At 44.3% G+C, this 20,939-nt stretch overlaps 1 protein-coding gene across 7 annotated transcripts in view; it reads left to right on the forward strand.

Moving 5' to 3' along the window:
- The window catches only part of FAM118B (family with sequence similarity 118 member B), a 35,878-nt gene that overhangs the window by 5,335 nt on the left and 9,604 nt on the right, over nucleotides 1–20,939 (forward strand). For 4 of the 7 annotated variants that reach the window (XM_038380958.2, XM_043500768.1, XM_038380957.2 and 1 more), the window contains exons 2-4: nucleotides 11,719–11,792; nucleotides 17,488–17,571; nucleotides 20,652–20,904. In XM_038380958.2, coding sequence (XP_038236886.1) covers nucleotides 17,495–17,571; nucleotides 20,652–20,904 — 330 coding nt within the window. In that variant the 5' untranslated portion in view covers nucleotides 11,719–11,792; nucleotides 17,488–17,494. Of the gene's footprint in view, nucleotides 1–4,091; nucleotides 4,145–11,718; nucleotides 11,793–17,487; nucleotides 17,572–20,651; nucleotides 20,905–20,939 lie in introns of all 7 variants that reach the window. The other 3 variants (XM_043500767.1, XM_043500771.1, XM_043500770.1) reach the window with 2 other exon arrangements.

A 20,939-nucleotide genomic window follows, 5' to 3' on the forward strand; every position in this document is an offset into this window, starting at 1 on the left:
CCGTGCTATCAGAACTACATTCCAGTTTTCGAAATGCCAAAACGTTTGTGAAAATCTCCCAGGATATGAAGGACAGAGGCATAACAGGGACCCGAAGCAGTGCCGCGTGAAACTTAAGGAGCTGAGGCAAGCCTACCAGAAAGGCGAACGGCCGCTCCGGGTCAGAGCCCCAAACATGCTGCTTCTATGATGAGCTGCATGCCATTTTAGGGGGTTCAGCCACCACTACCTGAGTCGTGTTGTTTGACTCCTTCAGTGGAGATGGAGGCAACACGGAAGCAGGTTTTGGGGACGAGGAAGACGATGATGAGGAGGTTGTAGATAGCTCACAGCAAACAAGCGGAGAACCTGGTTTTCCCGACAGCCAGGAACTGTTCCTCACCCTGGACCTGGAGCCAGTACCCCCCGAACCCACCCAAGGCTGCCTCCCGGACCCACCAGGCAGAGAAGGGACCTCTGGTGAGTGTACCTTTTAAAATACTATACAAGGTTTAAAAGCCATCATGTTTAATGATTAATTTGCCCTGGCATTCGTGGCTCTCCTGGATATACTCCCAAAGCCTTTGCAAAAGGTTTCTTGGGAGGGCAGCCTTATTCCATCCACCATGGTAGGACACTTTACCACTCCAGGCCAGTAGCACGTACTCGGGAATCATTGTAGAACGAAGCATTGCAGTGTATGTTTGCTGGCGTTCAAACAACATCCGTTCTTTATCTCTCTGTATTATCCTCATGAGAGTGATATCATTCATGGTCACCTGGTTGAAATAGGGTGCTTTTCTTAAGGGGACATTCAGAGGTGCCCGTTCCTGCTGGGCTGTTTGCCTATGGCTGAACAGAAATGTTCCCCGCTGTTAGCCACGCGGTGGGGGGAGGCAAAATGCGACCTTGTAACGAAAACACATGTATGTAATGTTAACAGCAAGGTTTACTGTGAAAGAGTACCTATTATTCTATAAAATGTCTTTTCAAATACCAGTGTCCCTTTTTTTTTCTCCACCAGCTGCATGTGTTTCAAGGATCACAGGATCTTCTCCTTCCCAGAGGCTAGCGAAGATTAGAAGGTGAAGAAAATGCATTCGCGATGAAATGTTCTCTGAGCTCATGCTGTCCTCCGACACTGACAGAGCACAGACGAATGCATGGAGGCGACAATGTGAGAGTGCAGGAAAGCACAAAATGACCGGGAGGAGAGGTGGCGGACTGAAAAGAGTAAGTGGCAGGCTGAAGAGAGGGCTGAAGCTGAAAGGTGGTGGCAGCGTGATGAGAGGAGGCAGGATTCAATGCTGAGGCTGCTGAAGGATCAAACTAATATACTCCAGCGTATGGTTGAGCTGCTGGAGAGGCAGCAGGAGCACTGACTGCCGCTACAGCCCCTGTGTAACCAACCGTCCTCCTCCCCAAGTTCCATAGCCTCCTCACCCAGACGCCCAAGAATGCAGTGGGGGGGCCTCCGGCCACCCAGCCACTCCACCCCAGAAGATTGCCCAAGTAACAGAAGGCTGGCATTGAAAAAGTTTTAAACTTTTCAAGTGCTGTGTGGCCTTGTCCTTCCCTCCTCCACCACCCCTCCTGGGCTATCTTGGTAATTATCCCCCTATTTGTGTGATGAATTAATAAAGAATGCATGAATGTGAAGCAACAATGACTTTATTGCCTCTGCAAGCGGTGATCGAAGGGAGGTGGGGAGGGTGGTTAGCTTACAGGGAAGTAGAGTGAACCAAGGGGCTGGGTGTTTCATCAAGGAGAAACAAACAGAACTTTCACATAGTAGCCCGGCCAGTCATGAAACTGGTTTTCAAAGCTTCTCTGATGTGCACCGCACCCTCCTGTGCTCTTCTAACCGCCCTGGTGTCTAACTGTGTGTATCCAGCAGCTAGGCGATTTGCCTCAACCTCCCACCCTGCCATAAACGTCTCCCCCTTACTCTCTCAAATATTGTGGAGCGCACAGCAAGCAGTAATAACAGTGGGAATATTGGTTTTGCTGAGGTCTAACCGAGTCAGTAAACTGCGTCAGCGTGCTTTTAAATGTCCAAGTGCACATTCTACCACCATTCTGCACTTGCTCAGCCTGTAGTTGAACAGCTCCTGACTACTCTCCAGGCTGCCTATGTATGGTTTCATGAGCCATGGCATTAAGGGGTAGGCTGGGTCCCCAAGGATAACTATAGGCATTTCAACATCCCCAATGGTTATTTTCTGGTCTGGGAAGAAAGTCCCTTCCTGCAGCTTTTGAAACAGACCAGAGTTCCTGAAGATGCGAGCGTCATGTACCTTTCTCAGCCATCTCACGTTGATGTTGGTGAAACGTCCCTTGTGATCCACCAGTGCTTGCACCACTATTGAAAAGTACCCCTTGCGGTTTATGTACTCGCTGGCTTGGTGCTTCAGTGCCAAGATAGGGATATGGGTTCCGTCTATGGCCCCATCACAGTTAGGGAATCCCATTGCAGCAAAGCCATCCACTATGACCTGCACATTTCCCAGGGTCACTACCATTGATATCAGCAGATCTTTGATTGCGTTGGCTACTTGCATCACAGCAGCCCCCACAGTAGATTTGCCCACTCCAAATTGATTCCCGACTGACCTGTAGCTGTCTGGCGTTGCAAGCTTCCACAGGGCTATTGCCACTCGCTTCTCAACTGTGAGGGCTGCTCTCATCTTGGTATTCTTGTGCCTCAGGGCAGGGGAAAGCAAGTCACAAAGTTCCATGAAAGTGCCCTTACACATGCGAAAGTTTCGTAGCCACTGGGAATCATCCCAGATCCGCAACACTATGCGGTCCCATCAGTCTGTGCTTGTTTCCCGGGCCCAGAATCGGCGTTCCACCGCATGAACCTGCCCCATTAGCACCATGATGCTCACATTGGCAGGGCCCATGCTTTGAGAGAAGTCTGTGTCCATGTCCTCATCACTCTCGTCACCGCGCTGACATTGCCTACTCACCCAGTTTCGTTTTGCCAGGTTTTGGTGCTGCATATACTGCTGGATAATGCATGTGGTGTTTAATGTGCTCCTAATTGCCAAAGTGATCTGAGCGGGCTCCATGCTTGCCGTGGTCTGGCGTCTGCACAGAAAAAAGGTGCGGAACGATTGTCTGCTGTTGCCCTGACGGAGGGAGGGGCGACTGACGATATGGCTTACAGGATTGGCTTACAGGGAATTAAAATCAACAAAGGGAGTGGTTTTGCAAGAAACTGAATGGCCGCCTCAAGGATAGAACTCAAAACCTCAAGGGTAGAACTCAAAACTGGGTTTAGCAGGCTGTTTCAAAGAGGGAGGGAGGGAGAGAGGAGAAAATGAATAGAAAACAAGTCTATTTCTTGTTTTGAGCCACTTCATCTATCTTTATACATCATGCTGGCAGCAGACTGTGCAGTACGACCGCTAGCCATCGTCACCTCCTGGGTGCTCGGCAGAAGACGGTGCAGTATGACTGCTGGCCATCATCTTCTGCTAGCTGCAGATTAAAAGACAGTGCACTGCTAGTAGGACTCAATCGCCATGAGACGAAACAAGGGAAATGACCTGGCTGAGTCACTCCCATGTTTGCCCAGGCACCCGGTTAAAAGAGCACCCAGGACTACGTCGATGACGGCTACCAGTCATACTGCACTGTCTGCTGCCAAGATTCTCAAGTAAACACGTTAGAATTGCTTCCATAAGGGGAAAATAAACTTATTCGTTAGGTAACCAAGGATTTATCAAACATACCAACTCATATTTTAGGGGTGTGTGACATTCTAAAGATCAGGTGCTTAACATCTACAGGCCTAGACAATCATGATGTCTATCTTCTTCATACAGAGCTCTTGTTGTTGTGTGCTATTGTGCTTCCTGACGCACAGATCTTTGCTTTGGAAAAAAAAGTATCATGCTTCCGAGATAAATTGCAACAGTGGCTGTTTTGCAAGTGCTGTCAAGGGTTCTTTAAGGCACATCTCATTATGTGTTCCGTTATCTAAGAAACATCTGACCATTGATCTCTCTGTGTCATAAAGCGGGAATGATAAGAGCATGTTGGGTAGAACGAGCAAGAAACTCTCACGTGTTTGGGGTGTTCCAAACTTTTCTTTGGGTCTTCAGTGACACAATCAAATCAAAGGGACGGTGAGAAGACAACAGAACAAAACATAAAGGTAAGAGAACAGGTGGTTGTAAACATTTTATTCTAAATTAAGACTGTGCTTTATGTTTTTGTCATTGAAGGGATGATCTGTTATATTTGATAGTACTCGTTGCCTGGGCAATCAGGTAATGTTGCAGTTCATTGTTTGCAGAAATTCAAAATGAGGTAGAAAAAGACACAGCTCTTAGGTGACATTATATCCTAAATTGTGCTGGTTCAGCATCTGTTCTGTTGTCTGTAGATAACTCCATATCATAGGGAACTCCTAATTTGAATTATGCATCCGATGAAGTGAGCTGTAGCTCACAAAAGCTTATGCTCAAATAAATTTGTTAGTCTCTAAGGTGCCACTAGTATTCCTTTTCTTTTTTCTCTTGTTAAAGACAACATACTTGTAAGGCTAAGTCCTAAAACCCCTGGGGACGTGCTACTCCAAACTCCCATTAAGTCAGTGAGAAGTTGGAGCATGCAAAGAATGCAGGATGACGCCCTAGATCATGGGTAATCAATTATTTTTTGTCAAGGTATAGTCAAGGGCCACACTCCAGAGAAAATAATACAAAAATGATGATTATAATAAGTAAATAGAAAGATTTTGCAGTGTGTTCAGAAGTGTTTGGTGGTCCAGATTTGGCCCGTGGTGGTCCTATTAACTACCTCTGCCCTAGATGAATCTCTGTGCTGGTGGCAGGTCCAGGCTTGACCTCACTGTAGGCTGAAGTAACACAACAGCACCGGCAGAAGCAGTATAGGCTTCCCCTTGCAGTGCAAACTGCTACCGTGCCTTGAGCCTGCACCGAAGGGCCTACCTTTGGGATGAGAAGGGGAGAGTTCAGTTTTCATGACTCATTCAGTCCTTGGTTTCTCAGTTGAGACTGCCGGTAAGAGAGTCAGTTGTGATGGTGATTTTTTGCGGGTGTGTGTGCTGTGCAAACCTGGAAACTGAGGCTATCAATTTGCTCAGTTCTAAAATAAAAATGCTCAGGAAAAAATTATAATATCATATGGCTTTGTATATGCATCTTCTTTTAATAAAAATAAAAATAAAAATAAAAAAATAAAAATCCATGTACAAACTCTGTTACAAATGTGATTTAACACCATTTACTCCAGTCGCTGTATTTGCATTACTTTCAGTAGCTCCGACTTTCTGATCAAATTAGCAAAAATTTGAAGGTCATGCCTGACTAATCTAATCGCCTTTTATGATGAGATTACTGGTTCTGTGGATGAAGGGAAAGCAGTGGATGTATTGTTTCTTGACTTTAGCAAAGCTTTTGACACGGTCTCCCACAGCATTCTTGTCAGCAAGTTAAGGAAGTATGGGCTGGATGAATGCACTATAAGGTGGGTAGAAAGCTGGCTAGATTGTCGGGCTCAACGGGTAGTGATCAATGGCTCCATGTCTAGTTGGCAGCCGGTGTCAAGTGGAGTGCCCCAGGGGTCGGTCCTGGGGCCCGTTTTGTTCAATATCTTCATAAATGATCTGGAGGATGGTGTGGATTGCACTCTCAGCAAATTTGCGGATGATACTAAACTGGGAGGAGTGGTAGATACGCTGGAGGGGAGGGATAGGATACAGAAGGACCTAGACAAATTGGAAGATTGGGCCAAAAGAAATCTAATGAGGTTCAATAAGGATAAGTGCAGGGTCCTGCACTTAGGATGGAAGAATCCAATGCACCGCTACAGACTAGGGACCGAATGGCTCGGCAGCAGTTCTGCGGAAAAGGACCTAGGGGTGACAGTGGACGAGAAGCTGGATATGAGTCAGCAGTGTGCCCTTGTTGCCAAGAAGGCCAATGGCATTTTGGGATGTATAAGTAGGGGCATAGCGAGCAGATCGAGGGACGTGATCGTTCCCCTCTATTCGACACTGGTGAGGCCTCATCTGGAGTACTGTGTCCAGTTTTGGGCCCCACACTACAAGAAGGATGTGGATAAATTGGAAAGAGTACAGCGAAGGGCAACAAAAATGATTAGGGGTCTAGAGCACATGACTTACGAGGAGAGGCTGAGGGAGCTGGGATTGTTTAGTCTGCAGAAGAGAAGAATGAGGGGGGATTTGATAGCTGCTTTCAACTACCTGAAAGGGGGTTTCAAAGAGGATGGCTCTAGACTGTTCTCAATGGTAGCAGATGACAGAACGAGGAGTAATGGTCTCAAGTTGCAATGGGGGAGGTTTAGATTGGATATTAGGAAAAACTTTTTCACTAAGAGGGTGGTGAAACACTGGAATGCGTTACCTAGGGAGGTGGTAGAATCTCCTTCCTTAGAGGTTTTTAAGGTCAGGCTTGACAAAGCCCTGGCTAGGATGATTTAACTGGGACTTGGTCCTGCTTTGAGCAGGGGGTTGGACTAGATGACCTTCTGGGGTCCCTTCCAACCCTGATATTCTATGATTCTATGATTCTATGAAAAACGATGCATTTTTTTGTTCCTTACTGTGCTTTTGGATGGATCTCTGTTCTCCTTTCTTTCTGTATTCTCTTTTGTGTAGATCTTTCACACAAGGCATAACTCCCAGCCCTCTCCTCCCCTCCAGTAACTTGATTTCACGGAGGAGGTCGGATTTCATGATCTGTGAAGCGTTTTTCACGGCTGTGAATTTGGTAGGACCCTACACACGTACGTGTGTGTGTGTGTATTACATCAGCATAGACTAAGTGTCTAACCCAGGGGTGACCAACCTGAGCCAAGGAGCCAGAATTTACCAATATACATTGCCAGAGATCCACAGTAAGACGTCGGCAGCCCCCCATCAGCTCCCTGCTCCCAGCGCCTCCCGCCCAATTGCAGCCCTGCGGATCAGCGCCTACCCGCACCTCCTGATCAGCTGTTTCATGGTGTGCAGGAGGCTGTGGGGGGGAGGGGAAGGAGCAAGGGCATTGCAGGTTTGGGAAGGGGTGGAGTGGGGTCAGGGCCTGTAGTAGAGCCATGGGTTGAGCAATGAGCACCCTCCCCCGGCACATTGGAAAGTTGGCACCTGTAGATCCAGCCCTGGAATAGTGCCTATATAAGGAGCTGCATATTAACTTCTGAAGAGCCACATGTGGCTCCGGAGCCACAGGTTGGCCACCCTTGTCTAACCATTCAGTAGCTGCGGGAAGAGCACTGTGCAAGTCCACAAGGAAATCAGGCAGCACTTGCCGATGGGTGTGGCCTGCATCTTCTGACTGCAGCTGCAAAGGGGAGAGTCAGAGGCCTCACTTACAGTCATTAACAGCACACGTGATCTCTGCACATGTGATGCAATCGAGCTTTACTCAAAGATGTTGGGAAAGGTCAAAACCAGAGAGGTGGACTGTTGTATCCGTCAGAGATGGGCATTGGTAAGGTTAAGATTTTGTCATGGATATTTTTAGTAAAAGTCATGGACAGGTTGTGGGCAATAAGCAAAAATTCATGGAGGCCGTGACCTGTCTATGACTCTTACTAAAAATAATAGTGTGGGTGGGAGCTGACAGCCTGACCCTGCTGCCTAGGGGGTGGGAGCAACTGACAGCTCCAACCACCTGGGGCTGACGTTGCGGAGGTCACAAAAAATCGCGGAATCTGTGACCAACTCATAGCCTTAGGCATTGGCTATGGAAGCCTGTTCTTGCCACCTATTCTGCCTCCTGGAGGTGATGTCACTGTTCCTTAGGGGACTTGTCCAAAAGAGGTTGCTTTGAGCTAAAATGGTGTCTCTGTGGATTAAACGCATCTTTAAAGGGGTAGGTGTGGCATGTCTTGCACTGTAAGGAGCAGATTCTGCAAGGCAACTTGTCACCTGTGTCAGAAGGGGCAATGTTGGACAGAACCGACAGCCAGGCCAGATTTGTCAGGTTCACAGTACCTGTCATATGCATTGTTTTGTTCAGCTGAGTGTCTGCTAGTCCTCTGTGGGGAAAAAAGCTGAGCCACACTGAACCACTGCTACAGAATAGCACAAGGCAAGCCCATATTTCTCAGGTTTGGTCTGCCTACCAATTTAAGTCGGCATAACTACGTCGCTCGGGTTGAGAAAAATCCACGCCCCTGAGCGACATAGTTACACTGACCTAACCCCGGCGTACACAGCACTATGTCGACAGGAGGGCTTCTCTCATCAACATAGCTACCGCCTATCGCAGAGGTGGAGTCCCTATGCCAATGGGAGAAGCTCTGGTTGGGATAGGTAGTGTCTTCACTAAGCACTGTCATGGTGCAGCTGCAACGCTGTAAGGGTAGACAAACCCTCACTGTTTGCACATTGGCTCTGTAGATGATCTAGCTGTTTTGCTGATCAGGTGGTTCGTTATCTTTATTTTTGGCAAGGCTTTGGTAACATGTTCCTTGACTTTCAAGGAACGGTCCAAATAGAACACCTAGATACACAGACTTTGGGTCGTAGTCTTCCTATTTCCATTCAGGAAGATGCCACGTACTATGCAATATATTGTGATATTTATATAATCTATGATAGAAGCAATCTATGTACTTGTATTGAAGATGGTACTTATATTGATCATGCTTTTCACCACTGAAATATGCTTTAACTTCCTCAGTTGGGGATCCATTGGTATCTGACCTGTTATTTCTATTAGCAGTTGTGCTTTTGCTACAGACTTCCTGTGTGACTTGAGCAAGCCAAGTAATTTTTCTGTGCCTCAGTGTCCTCATGAGTAGAATGGGTCTAATCTGTAGAATAGCCCTCCTGGATTTTGTGTGGTAATTTTTGAGGAAGGAAAATAGGAGGGGGAGAAATACTTCAGCTATTATAGAACCATTTCTCACTGAGGATCAGTACAAGGCAGGGCGTTGTTTTGGGAGAAATTTGGTTTTGGTTTGACTGAATTATGGGCATTTGAAAATTTGTAAGTGTGCAGACTGCTAAGCTACCTGTGTAATTTACTGCCTTAGACGCTTGATTCACAAGAAAAATAGGGTTCGTTGTGGACTTCCTAAAGTGCAGCCGTGCCTGAATCTTGAGTAGTTCTTTTAGTGTTTTTTGGCATGATCAGAGGTATTGTAAGGCATTTTAAATCCATGCTTCGTGTGAAGTTCAGCAACATTAATGTGAGACTGCCTGTGTTGTTTGTGTTGAAGCATTTGGTTTTACTGTAGTTGTATCCTCATTATTCTGATTTGAATGCTTTTGCACAGCTATCTGACCTGTATTTGGTCTCACTGATTGCATCTTCTGTAAGTGTTAGATTTATTGTTTGTATAGATTTTATACAGTTTTAGATTATGACATTTGTGTAGATTTAAGGATGATGATCCATTTTAAAAATCACTTTGGTTGCACATAGTGGGTGTTCAATTATATCTCTTGACTCTGCACACTTATTTCAAATCAAAGTGTAAGTCACTTCACATTATCTTAAATACCTTTTCTAACCTGCATTCAGCATTGCACAAAGCTGTCAGGATAAAGAGCTCAGATTTTCACTCCAGGAATAAAATCGACAGGAACTAGTTATCGCAAGATAAATGTGAACTGACTTCATGTGGAAAAAAATTGACTTATTCAAACCATCTGAAACATGCTTTTGGTTTTCCCTCCCTCCATAGAAGAAGATAGTTTGATGATGGGAGAATAGGATTCTGGAGCCAAGAAGCCTTAAGAGCTTGATGCTCACACAGTCTCCAATGTTACTGTAGCATAAACTGGGAAGTTTCAGGAAGAATGAACAATTGCTTTTTGTCTGAATGTTGCAATTCTCCATTTTGTCTTCACTTTTGTTCTTCATTGGGCTACCATTCACAGCAATATCAGTTAACGTAAGACTCCCCTCAGCAGCCTTCCCGCCCAGTGCAGTTGTCAGGAACTGTAAAATTGCAGTGCCTAATAACCTCGCCCAAAAGATGCGCGTTTTCTCTCAGTTCCATCCCCCCTGGAGAGCAGCCATTTTGCCCTGGCACATGACCTGGAGACTTAAATTTCTTGACTCTGGAATTAAAACCTTGATTTTAAGAACAGTAATCCCTGCCAGTAATAGCCAGACTGCTGCTAATGCTTTAAATATAAGCACTCTTTCCTGAGATCTGACTAGGAATAGTTTCCCTTGTTTTCGATAAGGGGAGGTTCAGTGTGATGGAAAGGTCTAGTTCCTGACAATAACTTAGGGACGTTGTCTAGTTAAGTTAAAATCCAAATTTATTTTAAAAGGCCCTTCATACCATAGATTCACTCTAAAAAATTGACTTCCCCAGTTATGTTTGTTTACATAGTCCAGGCTGAGAGAAACACAAGACTATTCACTTTAACTTTTGTTTATAGTCAGTTTCAAGTTGATTCCCATGGCTAAGTACAATTTGAGTTTGCAAACAGTACTGGGAAATGCTTACATCCAAACTCCATAAACAGTTTTGATGTTCGAATGTCAATTGCCTGATATATGATGAGGTGAAACTAATATTAACTTGCATTTTGTGCCTAAATTACCTTGGTGTTTCTCTTTAAAGAAATTGGAAGTTATGCAGGCTACCTGGGCTTAGAACAAAGTCTCGGGAACGCTTAAGTGGCCTACATAACTGTTCATGTCAGTTTAAAAACTTGGCTGTGAGTCCTGTTTTCATTGTGGACTTGAGGTGATTTTGCATAAGTTAATGTGCAAAATATGATTTTATATTTCAGCTAGATTTCATCTGAGTTTCATGCTTAAGCACTGATAGTTCATGTCAAAACAAATTGTTATACTTTCTTTACACCTTTCTTTGTGCTGTGATTGACCTGCTTCCAAATGGTTCTTTGAGCAATTTTTCTGGTAGTGGGCGTTAGAATGATCAGAAATAACTTATGGGATAGCTTACTCTGACAAAAGAAACAGCTGCTTTTGGACTGAATTTGACTATGTTCTTCACTCTTTCTTTTGACGATAACTACTTCTGAAAATTTTACTCTTCAAGTCCCAAAATACTTCTGATAATTTCCCCTAAACCTAATTGTCTTTTGGCTCAATTTTGTTTATTTCATAGCTCCCTTAAAAAAAGAAAGGAATGGAAGATTGCTAAACATGGGCAAAGATTTGTTGTCTGTTAAGTGGGATTCCAAAAGGCAAATGTTGGAAGCCTTGAGTTCTCTTCTTCTTTTCTCTTCCTACTCTTCACAGTTCCCTGTAGCAGTTGTTTTTGTTCCTACTGCCCCCTTGCGAAATGTCTGAGTTAATACCCAACTCACATTTTTTTTTTGACTGAGCCTTAGGGTGCTTAACTAAAATTGATACGCCCTCAAACAATACGAGCGAGGCTGCTGTTTCTTTTCTCAGATCTTACCAAGTGTGGTGCTGTACGTTGTTTGTCCCTCTGAAGGATTTCAGGTGGCTTCCCAAAAACTGGGATAATGAAGAACTGCCACAGCTAACACTTTGATCTGGTGACAGAAAGCACTTGGCAGTCACCTGAAAGGAAGAGTAATGGTGCATTGAAAGAATTAACCTGAATGATAAAATATTCCCCATGGGAACAATCACTGACCTGGATCATGTCAGAACTAATGTTGCTGGGGGGAAACTGCTTTTCCCTGTATGCCCTTTCTGGAAACGGGAGTAGTTCACACAATATTATGTTGAGCTAGAAGGAATGAGGTGAAATTATTTTCATTTTGTACACTCACAGGTATGTACAAGTGTTGTGATCAGCGTACTCCAGAAAAGAAATAATCCGAGACAGAAGATCAAAACTTTTTAGAAGTGAGTACCCCTTGCCAAAAAGAGGATACTAGTGAAGGCTGCCTGAGGCCTACAAGAGGCAGAGCCTGCACATATTATATCAGCATGTGGGATGAAATCCAGGGTGTATTTTGAGTTTTGTAAACTGTATCCATGATGATTTCACATTGCAGGCCACGCTGACAACTTGGCCTGCAATGTGCAGGAGGTCAGACTGGACCATCGCGAGGGTCCCTTCTGGCCTTAAAATCTGAGTTTTACTTGCCAGAAGCTTGGGAGCCGCACTTTGTAAACTACAGAAAATCCAAGTTGGTCACACTTAAATTATACCTCTGTGGGGGAAAATGTTTAGCACTGTTTGCTCTCCTTGGGTTTGTGTCAGTGTTACTAAAAGGGAATTGGGACCATGAAGTTAAGATGCAGAAGGCATTAGGTTCAGTCCCCCAATTTACAGCCACTAATATTAAGAAGGCACTGAGTTTTTACCCTAAAATATAATCTGCCTTAAAAGCTGTTTGTTCCTAGCAGAGGAATGAAGAGACTCCCCTGTAGGTCATTTGTTCAGATCTGGCCCAGGTTGAATGGCCCTGATCTGTGTAAAATAAATTATGGTCTCAGGCCAGTTGTTATTCAACGGACTTCCATGTCACAAAAATGACCATCGCATTTAGCACAAACTAGAATCTTGCTGGCCCCTTTGAGATGACTGAGTAGGCAGTAGAGACTGAGATATACCCTCTCTTTCCCTTTGGAACAGTCTTGTTCCGGAGGGGCTGGCTTATTAATAGGAGAAATATACTGGCAATTCTCCTGACCAAGGGTTTCATTTGAAGGGATATTGACAAAGGTTTTCAGGTATATAATTTGACAGTTAAATTGTCAGCATGGAAAATCTTCTGGAGTCTAGATATATAACGAATATGATCATTTACACATCACTGAAGAATAAAAATAAATCCACAATAGCCTCTTTTGTAAAGTCAACAAAAATCTTTTGTACTTACTTCTGCTGGCCCTGGAGCAGCAAGTTTGCTGTCAAATACGGTTCTCAGAGGTGCCAACCTTGCCCAAGGATGCAGTCCAACAAATCAAGATGAGTGGGCAAGGTAAAATGAAGGTGTTTGACTAGAAATGAGATATTGCCTTTTGATCTTGGGGGAGGTCTGCTGTACAGCTGCAGGGGAGAAGAGGTGATCCTAGTGTCAGGCTGGCATCAGGAGTGATAATGCAATGGCACAATGAGTATGGATGCTTTTTAAAACCTAAAGGAGTACTTGTGGCACCTTAGAGACTAACAAATTTATTTGAGCATAAGCTACAGCTCACGAAAGCTTATGCTCAAATAAATTTGTTAGTCTCTAAGGTGCCACAAGTACTCCCTTTCTTTTTGCAAATACAGACTAACACGGCTGCTACTCTGAAACCTTTTAAAACCTAAAAAGAAAAGGAGTACTTGTGGCACCTTAAAGACTAACAAATTTATTAGAGCATAAGCTTTCGTGAGCTACAGCTCACTTCATCGGATGCATTTGGTGGAAAAAACAGAGGAGAGATTTATATACACACACACAGAGAACATGAAACAATGGGTTTATCATACACACTGTAAGGAGAGTGATCACTTAAGATAAGCCATCACCAACAGCAGGGGGGGGAAGGAGGAAAACCTTTCATGGTGACAAGCAGGTAGGCTAATTCCAGCAGTTAACAAGAATATCAGAGGAACAGTGGGGGGTGGGGTGGGAGGGAGAAATACCATGGGGAAATAGTTTTACTTTGTGTAATGACTCATCCATTCCCAGTCTCTATTCAAGCCTAAGTTAATTGTATCCAGTTTGCAAATTAATTCCAATTCAGCAGTCTCTCGTTGGAGTCTGTTTTTGAAGCTTTTTTGTTGAAGTATAGCCACTCTTAGGTCTGTGATCGAGTGACCAGAGAGATTGAAGTGTTCTCCAACTGGTTTTTGAATGTTATAATTCTTGACGTCTGATTTGTGTCCATTCATTCTTTTACGTAGAGACTGTCCAGTTTGGCCAATGTACATGGCAGAGGGGCATTGCTGGCACATGATGGCATATATCACATTGGTAGATGCGCAGGTGAACGAGCCTTTGATAGTGTGGCTGATGTGATTAGGCCCTATGATGGTATCCCCTGAATAGATATGTGGACAGAGTTGGCAACGGGCTTTGTTGCAAGGATAGGTTCCTGGGTTAGTGGTTCTGTTGTGTGGTGTGTGGTTGCTGGTGAGTATTTGCTTCAGATTGGGGGGCTGTCTGTAAGCAAGGACTGGTCTGTCTCCCAAGATCTGAGAGAGCGATGGCTCGTCCTTCAGGATAGGTTGTAGATCCTTGATGATGCGTTGGAGGGGTTTTAGTTGGGGGCTGAAGGTGATGGCTAGTGGCGTTCTGTTGTTTTCTTTGTTGGGCCTGTCCTGTAGTAGGTGACTTCTGGGTACTCTTCTGGCTCTGTCAATCTGTTTCTTCACTTCAGCAGGTGGGTACTGTAGTTGTAGGAATGCATGATAGAGATCTTGTAGGTGTTTGTCTCTGTCTGAGGGGTTGGAGCAAATGCGGTTATATCGTAGCGCTTGGCTGTAGACAATGGATCGAGTGGTATGATCTGGATGAAAGCTAGAGGCATGTAGGTAGGAATAGCGGTCAGTAGGTTTCCGATATAGGGTGGTGTTAATGTGACCATCGCTTATTAGCACCGTAGTGTCCAGGAAGTGGATCTCTTGTGTGGACTGGTCCAGGCTGAGGTTGATGGTGGGATGGAAATTGTTGAAATCATGGTGGAATTCCTCAAGAGCTTCTTTTCCATGGGTCCAGATGATGAAGATGTCATCAATGTAGCGCAAGTAGAGTAGGGGCATTAGGGAACGAGAGCTGAGGAAGCGTTGTTCTAAGTCAGCCATAAAAATGTTGGCATACTGTGGGGCCATGCGGGTACCCATCGCAGTGCCGCTGATTTGAAGGTATACATTGTCACCAAATGTGAAATAGTTATGGGTCAGGACAAAGTCACAAAGTTCTGCCACCAGGTTAGCCGTGACAGTATCGGGGATACTGTTCCTGACGGCTTGTAGTCCATCTTTGTGTGGAATGTTGGTGTAGAGGGCTTCTACATCCATAGTGGCTAGGATGGTGTTTTTAGGAAGATCACCAATGGACTGTAGTTTCCTCAGGAAATCGGTGGTGTCTCGAAGATAGCTGGGAGTGCTGGTAACGAAGGGCCTGAGGAGGGAGTCTACATAGCCAGACAATCCTGCTGTCAGGGTGCCAATGCCTGAGATGATGGGGCGTCCAGGATTTCCAGGTTTATGGATCTTGGGTAGCAGATAGAATACCCCAGGTCCTGGCTCCAGGGGTGTGTCTGTGCGGATTTGTTCTTGTGCTTTTTCAGGGAGTTTCTTGAGCAAATGTTGTAGTTTCTTTTGGTAACTCTCAGTGGGATCAGAGGGTAATGGCTTGTAGAAAGTGGTGTTGGAGAGCTGCCTATTAGCCTCTTGTTCATACTCTGACCTATTCATGATGACGACAGCACCTCCTTTGTCAGCCTTTTTGATTATGATGTCAGAGTTGTTTCTGAGGCTGTGGATGGCACTGTGTTCTGCATGGCTGAGGTTATGGGGTAAGCGATGCTGCTTTTCCACAATTTCAGCTCGTGCACGTCGGCGGAAGCAGTCTATGTAGAAATCCAGGCTGCTGTTTCGACCTTCAGGAGGAGTCCACCTAGAATCCTTCTTTTTCAGCGGCACTGCGATGGGTACCCGCATGGCCCCACAGTATGCCAACATTTTTATGGCTGACTTAGAACAACGCTTCCTCAGCTCTCGTTCCCTAATGCCCCTACTCTACTTGCGCTACATTGATGACATCTTCATCATCTGGACCCATGGAAAAGAAGCTCTTGAGGAATTCCACCATGATTTCAACAATTTCCATCCCACCATCAACCTCAGCCTGGACCAGTCCACACAAGAGATCCACTTCCTGGACACTACGGTGCTAATAAGCGATGGTCACATTAACACCACCCTATATCGGAAACCTACTGACCGCTATTCCTACCTACATGCCTCTAGCTTTCATCCAGATCATACCACTCGATCCATTGTCTACAGCCAAGCGCTACGATATAACCGCATTTGCTCCAACCCCTCAGACAGAGACAAACACCTACAAGATCTCTATCATGCATTCCTACAACTACAGTACCCACCTGCTGAAGTGAAGAAACAGATTGACAGAGCCAGAAGAGTACCCAGAAGTCACCTACTACAGGACAGGCCCAACAAAGAAAACAACAGAACGCCACTAGCCATCACCTTCAGCCCCCAACTAAAACCCCTCCAACGCATCATCAAGGATCTACAACCTATCCTGAAGGACGAGCCATCGCTCTCTCAGATCTTGGGAGACAGACCAGTCCTTGCTTACAGACAGCCCCCCAATCTGAAGCAAATACTCACCAGCAACCACACACCACACAACAGAACCACTAACCCAGGAACCTATCCTTGCAACAAAGCCCGTTGCCAACTCTGTCCACATATCTATTCAGGGGATACCATCATAGGGCCTAATCACATCAGCCACACTATCAAAGGCTCGTTCACCTGCGCATCTACCAATGTGATATATGCCATCATGTGCCAGCAATGCCCCTCTGCCATGTACATTGGCCAAACTGGACAGTCTCTACGTAAAAGAATGAATGGACACAAATCAGACGTCAAGAATTATAACATTCAAAAACCAGTTGGAGAACACTTCAATCTCTCTGGTCACTCGATCACAGACCTAAGAGTGGCTATACTTCAACAAAAAAGCTTCAAAAACAGACTCCAACGAGAGACTGCTGAATTGGAATTAATTTGCAAACTGGATACAATTAACTTAGGCTTGAATAGAGACTGGGAATGGATGAGTCATTACACAAAGTAAAACTATTTCCCCATGGTATTTCTCCCTCCCACCCCACCCCCCACTGTTCCTCTGATATTCTTGTTAACTGCTGGAATTAGCCTACCTGCTTGTCACCATGAAAGGTTTTCCTCCTTCCCCCCCCTGCTGTTGGTGATGGCTTATCTTAAGTGATCACTCTCCTTACAGTGTGTATGATAAACCCATTGTTTCATGTTCTCTGTGTGTGTGTATATAAATCTCTCCTCTGTTTTTTCCACCAAATGCATCCGATGAAGTGAGCTGTAGCTCACGAAAGCTTATGCTCTAATAAATTTGTTAGTCTTTAAGGTGCCACAAGTACTCCTTTTCTTTTTGCGAATACAGACTAACACGGCTGCTACTCTGAAACCTTTTAAAACCTAATCAACCATGTTAATTTCAGCTATTGAACCTGGGTGAAATATGTTAAAGGGTCGAGCTGGTAAGGAATTCATATTTTTAAGCTTCTGAGAGGATATGTTAGCTAATGGGGAATTTGAAACTGTTTGTGATCAGCAGTCATTAGAATAGTCTCCTGGATACTTTGCAAAACTTAATTGAAAATAAGTTTTTGGTTCAGTAAAGATGAGCAACTAGGCTGGAGCTGAAGTGCAGAATCCAGAATAGTGCAATCCTTAGCCAAATATTTAATCTCATTCTCTTTATCACATCATTTTTTGTTCTTCCTTTACAAAGTTAGTTATTTAGACTGCTCCAGATCAGATAGCATGTATTAATTTTGCTTATTGTAAATTTGTCTGCTACAGAAACTGGATGGCTTCTACAGTGAGTGTGAACTTGGATAAAGACACGTTGTTGGTGGATGGAATACCACCTGCAAAAAAGCCCAGGTAAATTTACTTCTACTACATTGACATTTAAATATTAGTAAGAGGGAAATGATGAGAGCTTTTTTCCATGACCCTGCATTCATTTTAGAAAGGGGTGTGACATCTGGCACTAAGACTCAGTGATCTTTCCAGTGCTTGTCTGACAATGTATGCTGTCTTCAGCAATCCATTATAATCACTGTTTTCTTGTCTGTGTGGATAAAAATCTGTTTCTTGGGGGGGAGGGGGAGATCAGATTTTATATAATTATATTTTTATATAAATCCCATTTATTTTAATTATTTTTTAAATCTAAATCTGTTTAAAATCTGAATTTAATACAAAATATGTTAAAGCCTACTTATTATCTCTTAAAACATTTAAATAAAAAATAAATATACTGACTCCCTGAACCTCTATCAAAAATTAAGTGAAAGGCTGCTTTTCTATATAAAGGAGGACTTGGTGGGGGGGAGATTCTAACTGTGGAGGTAAAGCTTTATAAGTATGGAACAATAGCTCTTGTACTGTATTAAAGGTTTGATCCTCTGAGGGACCCAGGGGCTATGCTACTGGGTGCAAGAGACTGGCGAAATTATCACAGATGCTGGGACCTGGCCTCTGACTTCAGGAGACACCAGCACATAGCTCATTTCTGGGTAGCAAAAATATGTACCAAATTGAAGCTTTCCACTTGGTGATTTAAGTTGCCTTGGTTTAATTCAGTCCATCCTGTTTCTTGTGATGTTTTAACCTGTAGGACAAGGGAGTTAAGATTAAGAAAATTCCCAGGACTTGTCCCCTTTCAAAGCAGAAAAGGGCATCTGCTTTGCTTCAAGAAAAGGAGTACTTGTGGCACCTTAGAGACTAACAAATTTATTTGAGCATAAGCTTTCGTGAGCTACAGCTCACTTCATCGGATCCAAATGCATCTGATGAAGTGAGCTGTAGCTCATGAAAGCTTATGCTCAAATAAATTTGTTAGTCTCTAAGGGGCCACAAGTACTCCTTTTCTTTTTGCGAATACAGACTAACATGGCTGCTACTCTGAAACCTGCTTTGCTTCAATTTCTTTAAACGCCCTATCATGCTGGAGGGTGCCTGGGTGTGCTTAGATATTAGCCAGCGCTCGATGTTCTCTCTGGGTTGGTTCTGCAGAAAAGTGTCTGTCTGAAGAGCTGTTGGAGGAAGTGTATTCAGCTAACCTGACTTACTTATTGGCTGTGAGAAGGCAGGTAGGTGGGTGAAATAAAAATTTAAATAACAATTAAAATATCCAGGTCTTGGATTTTTTATTTTTTTTATTTTTTTGTTCCACCCTGTTGAATTCTAAAACGAACAGAGAGGAGGCTCAGCGTGTAGGCTGGCTCGCTAGGAATGCCTGCTGCTTATCAGTGTGGGAATTAAATCTCTTTCCTTAGCTGTTGTTGCTTAGAATAGTCACTTTGTTTGGCTCATGCTCTGATACTCAGGATTTCAACCAACAGGATTCTGAAAATATAAAAAAGCCTGGTTAAGATTTCACTCCCATATTATTAGGGAAAGATTTTTTCTTTTATAGATGATTTGGGAAAATTGGGGTTCAGAATTAATCCCCTAAATTTTCTGAATAAACCGAATAGAGCCAGATTTGCAATAGTAACCAATAACATATGCACAAACCAAAGGATCAAATAGTTGTTTTCTCAAATGGCAGCTAGCACATGGAACTGTGCTGATCTCAAAAGAGCTTTCAGGCCAATCTACTGCTGCAGCCACACAACTTGGTACATAACCTGCACTGAGACAGAGGCACTGACTATGGGAATGTCTATACTGCAAAAACAAAACCCCACTGGAGCCAGTCTCAGAGCCTGGATCAGCCAACTTGGGCTTGTGGTATTGAGCTAAACATTGCAGTGTAGATGTTCCTGCTCATGCTCTGAGACCCGTTGAGTGGGGAGGCTCTCAGAGACTCAGGCCCAAGTTAGTTGACCTGGGCTCTGAGACTTGCTGTGGAGGGGGAGATTGCAGTGTAAACGTACCCTAGGTGTTTCTGTATTTACTTTCCCATCCTTGCTGAGGGTCAAGAGTTTTCAGATTGTGTTCCTTTTGTATTTGGGTTGCTTCTCTTTGCTCATTCTCTCAGTAATATTGAAGCTCTCTGGGCTCCCCTGCTGGGTAAACCCAACTGTAGTTAATATGTAATCACCAGTGATGGTGATTCAATAGGGTGTTGATAAAATATGACTTAAAACATAGTACAGGTACACGGCCAGCAAAAGTAAGGGGGTGGGTGGATGGGCAGACAGTCCCTCTGTAAGATTCTGTGTGGTTCAGGCTTTGACTCTGCTCCTTTTCATGGCTCACAAAAAATCCCTCTTGCCACCCTTTGCTTAATAGTCTCAGCAGAGGCCAATGACAGACTGGGCCATGGAGGCACTAAAGAGTAGTGTGTGCTCGGAAGAAACTTTTGCTTCCACTGGCCTGTTCTGTGTATAAATAGAGCTTCTGTCTCAAGAGATGTCACTGTAGCCCCTGCCACTTAATAAATAAAACATGAAGAGCAGAAGTCTGGGCCATTTTGAAATTAGAACCAGACACACTTAAGGTTACATTATTTCCTCTTCCCGAATCCCCATAGGTGCGCTGGAGCCCCTTTGCTATGGGACAAGGAGTGCATTTTGAACCTGATAGTTGATGTACACAGAATTGTAAAGAACTCTGTCAGTGGCTGGTATTATCAAGGCAAAGTTCTGTCTCTCTCTCCACATACCAGCCATCCTTCTACCCTGCATTTCTAAATAGGGCCAATTGCCAGGATCTCTGCTGTCCGGCAACTAAAGTTACTTGACTCACTCTACTTTAGAAATTGGCCAGGGTGATGGGGCATTGTGCCTTAACAGGGCTGGTAAAGGACCAAGTTGTGAATATCTCATACCTATAACTGCTGTTACTGGCCTGTAGAACTGTGCATTGCCTTTTGAGGGAACTTTGTCACTTCCTGCATGCCAACCCCTTGAGCCTTGTCCATTGTCTCCTCTAAGTTCTGTGACCCATGTGTACATTTGGGACACTCATTTATGTCAGCACAAATATGCTTCTCTCTCATCTCATTCCAGAAAACTGTTGCCAAGCCTTAAAACCAAAAAGCCCCGGGAACTTGTTCTGGTAATTGGGACAGGGATCAGTGCAGCAGTAGCTCCTCAAGTCCCAGCACTGAAATCTTGGAAAGGGTTAATCCAGGCCCTGCTGGATGCTGCTATTGACTTCGATCTTCTTGAAGAGGAGGAGAGCAGAAAGTTTCAGAAATGTCTCCAAGAAGATAAGAACCTTGTTCATGTTGCCCATGATCTTATCCAGAAACTGTCTCCGGTGAGTGAGCATGTGCAGCAGGATTCATCAACTTC

This window comes from Dermochelys coriacea, chromosome 22, assembly GCF_009764565.3.
Source record: "Dermochelys coriacea isolate rDerCor1 chromosome 22, rDerCor1.pri.v4, whole genome shotgun sequence".
Classification (NCBI taxonomy): Eukaryota; Metazoa; Chordata; order Testudines; family Dermochelyidae; genus Dermochelys; species Dermochelys coriacea.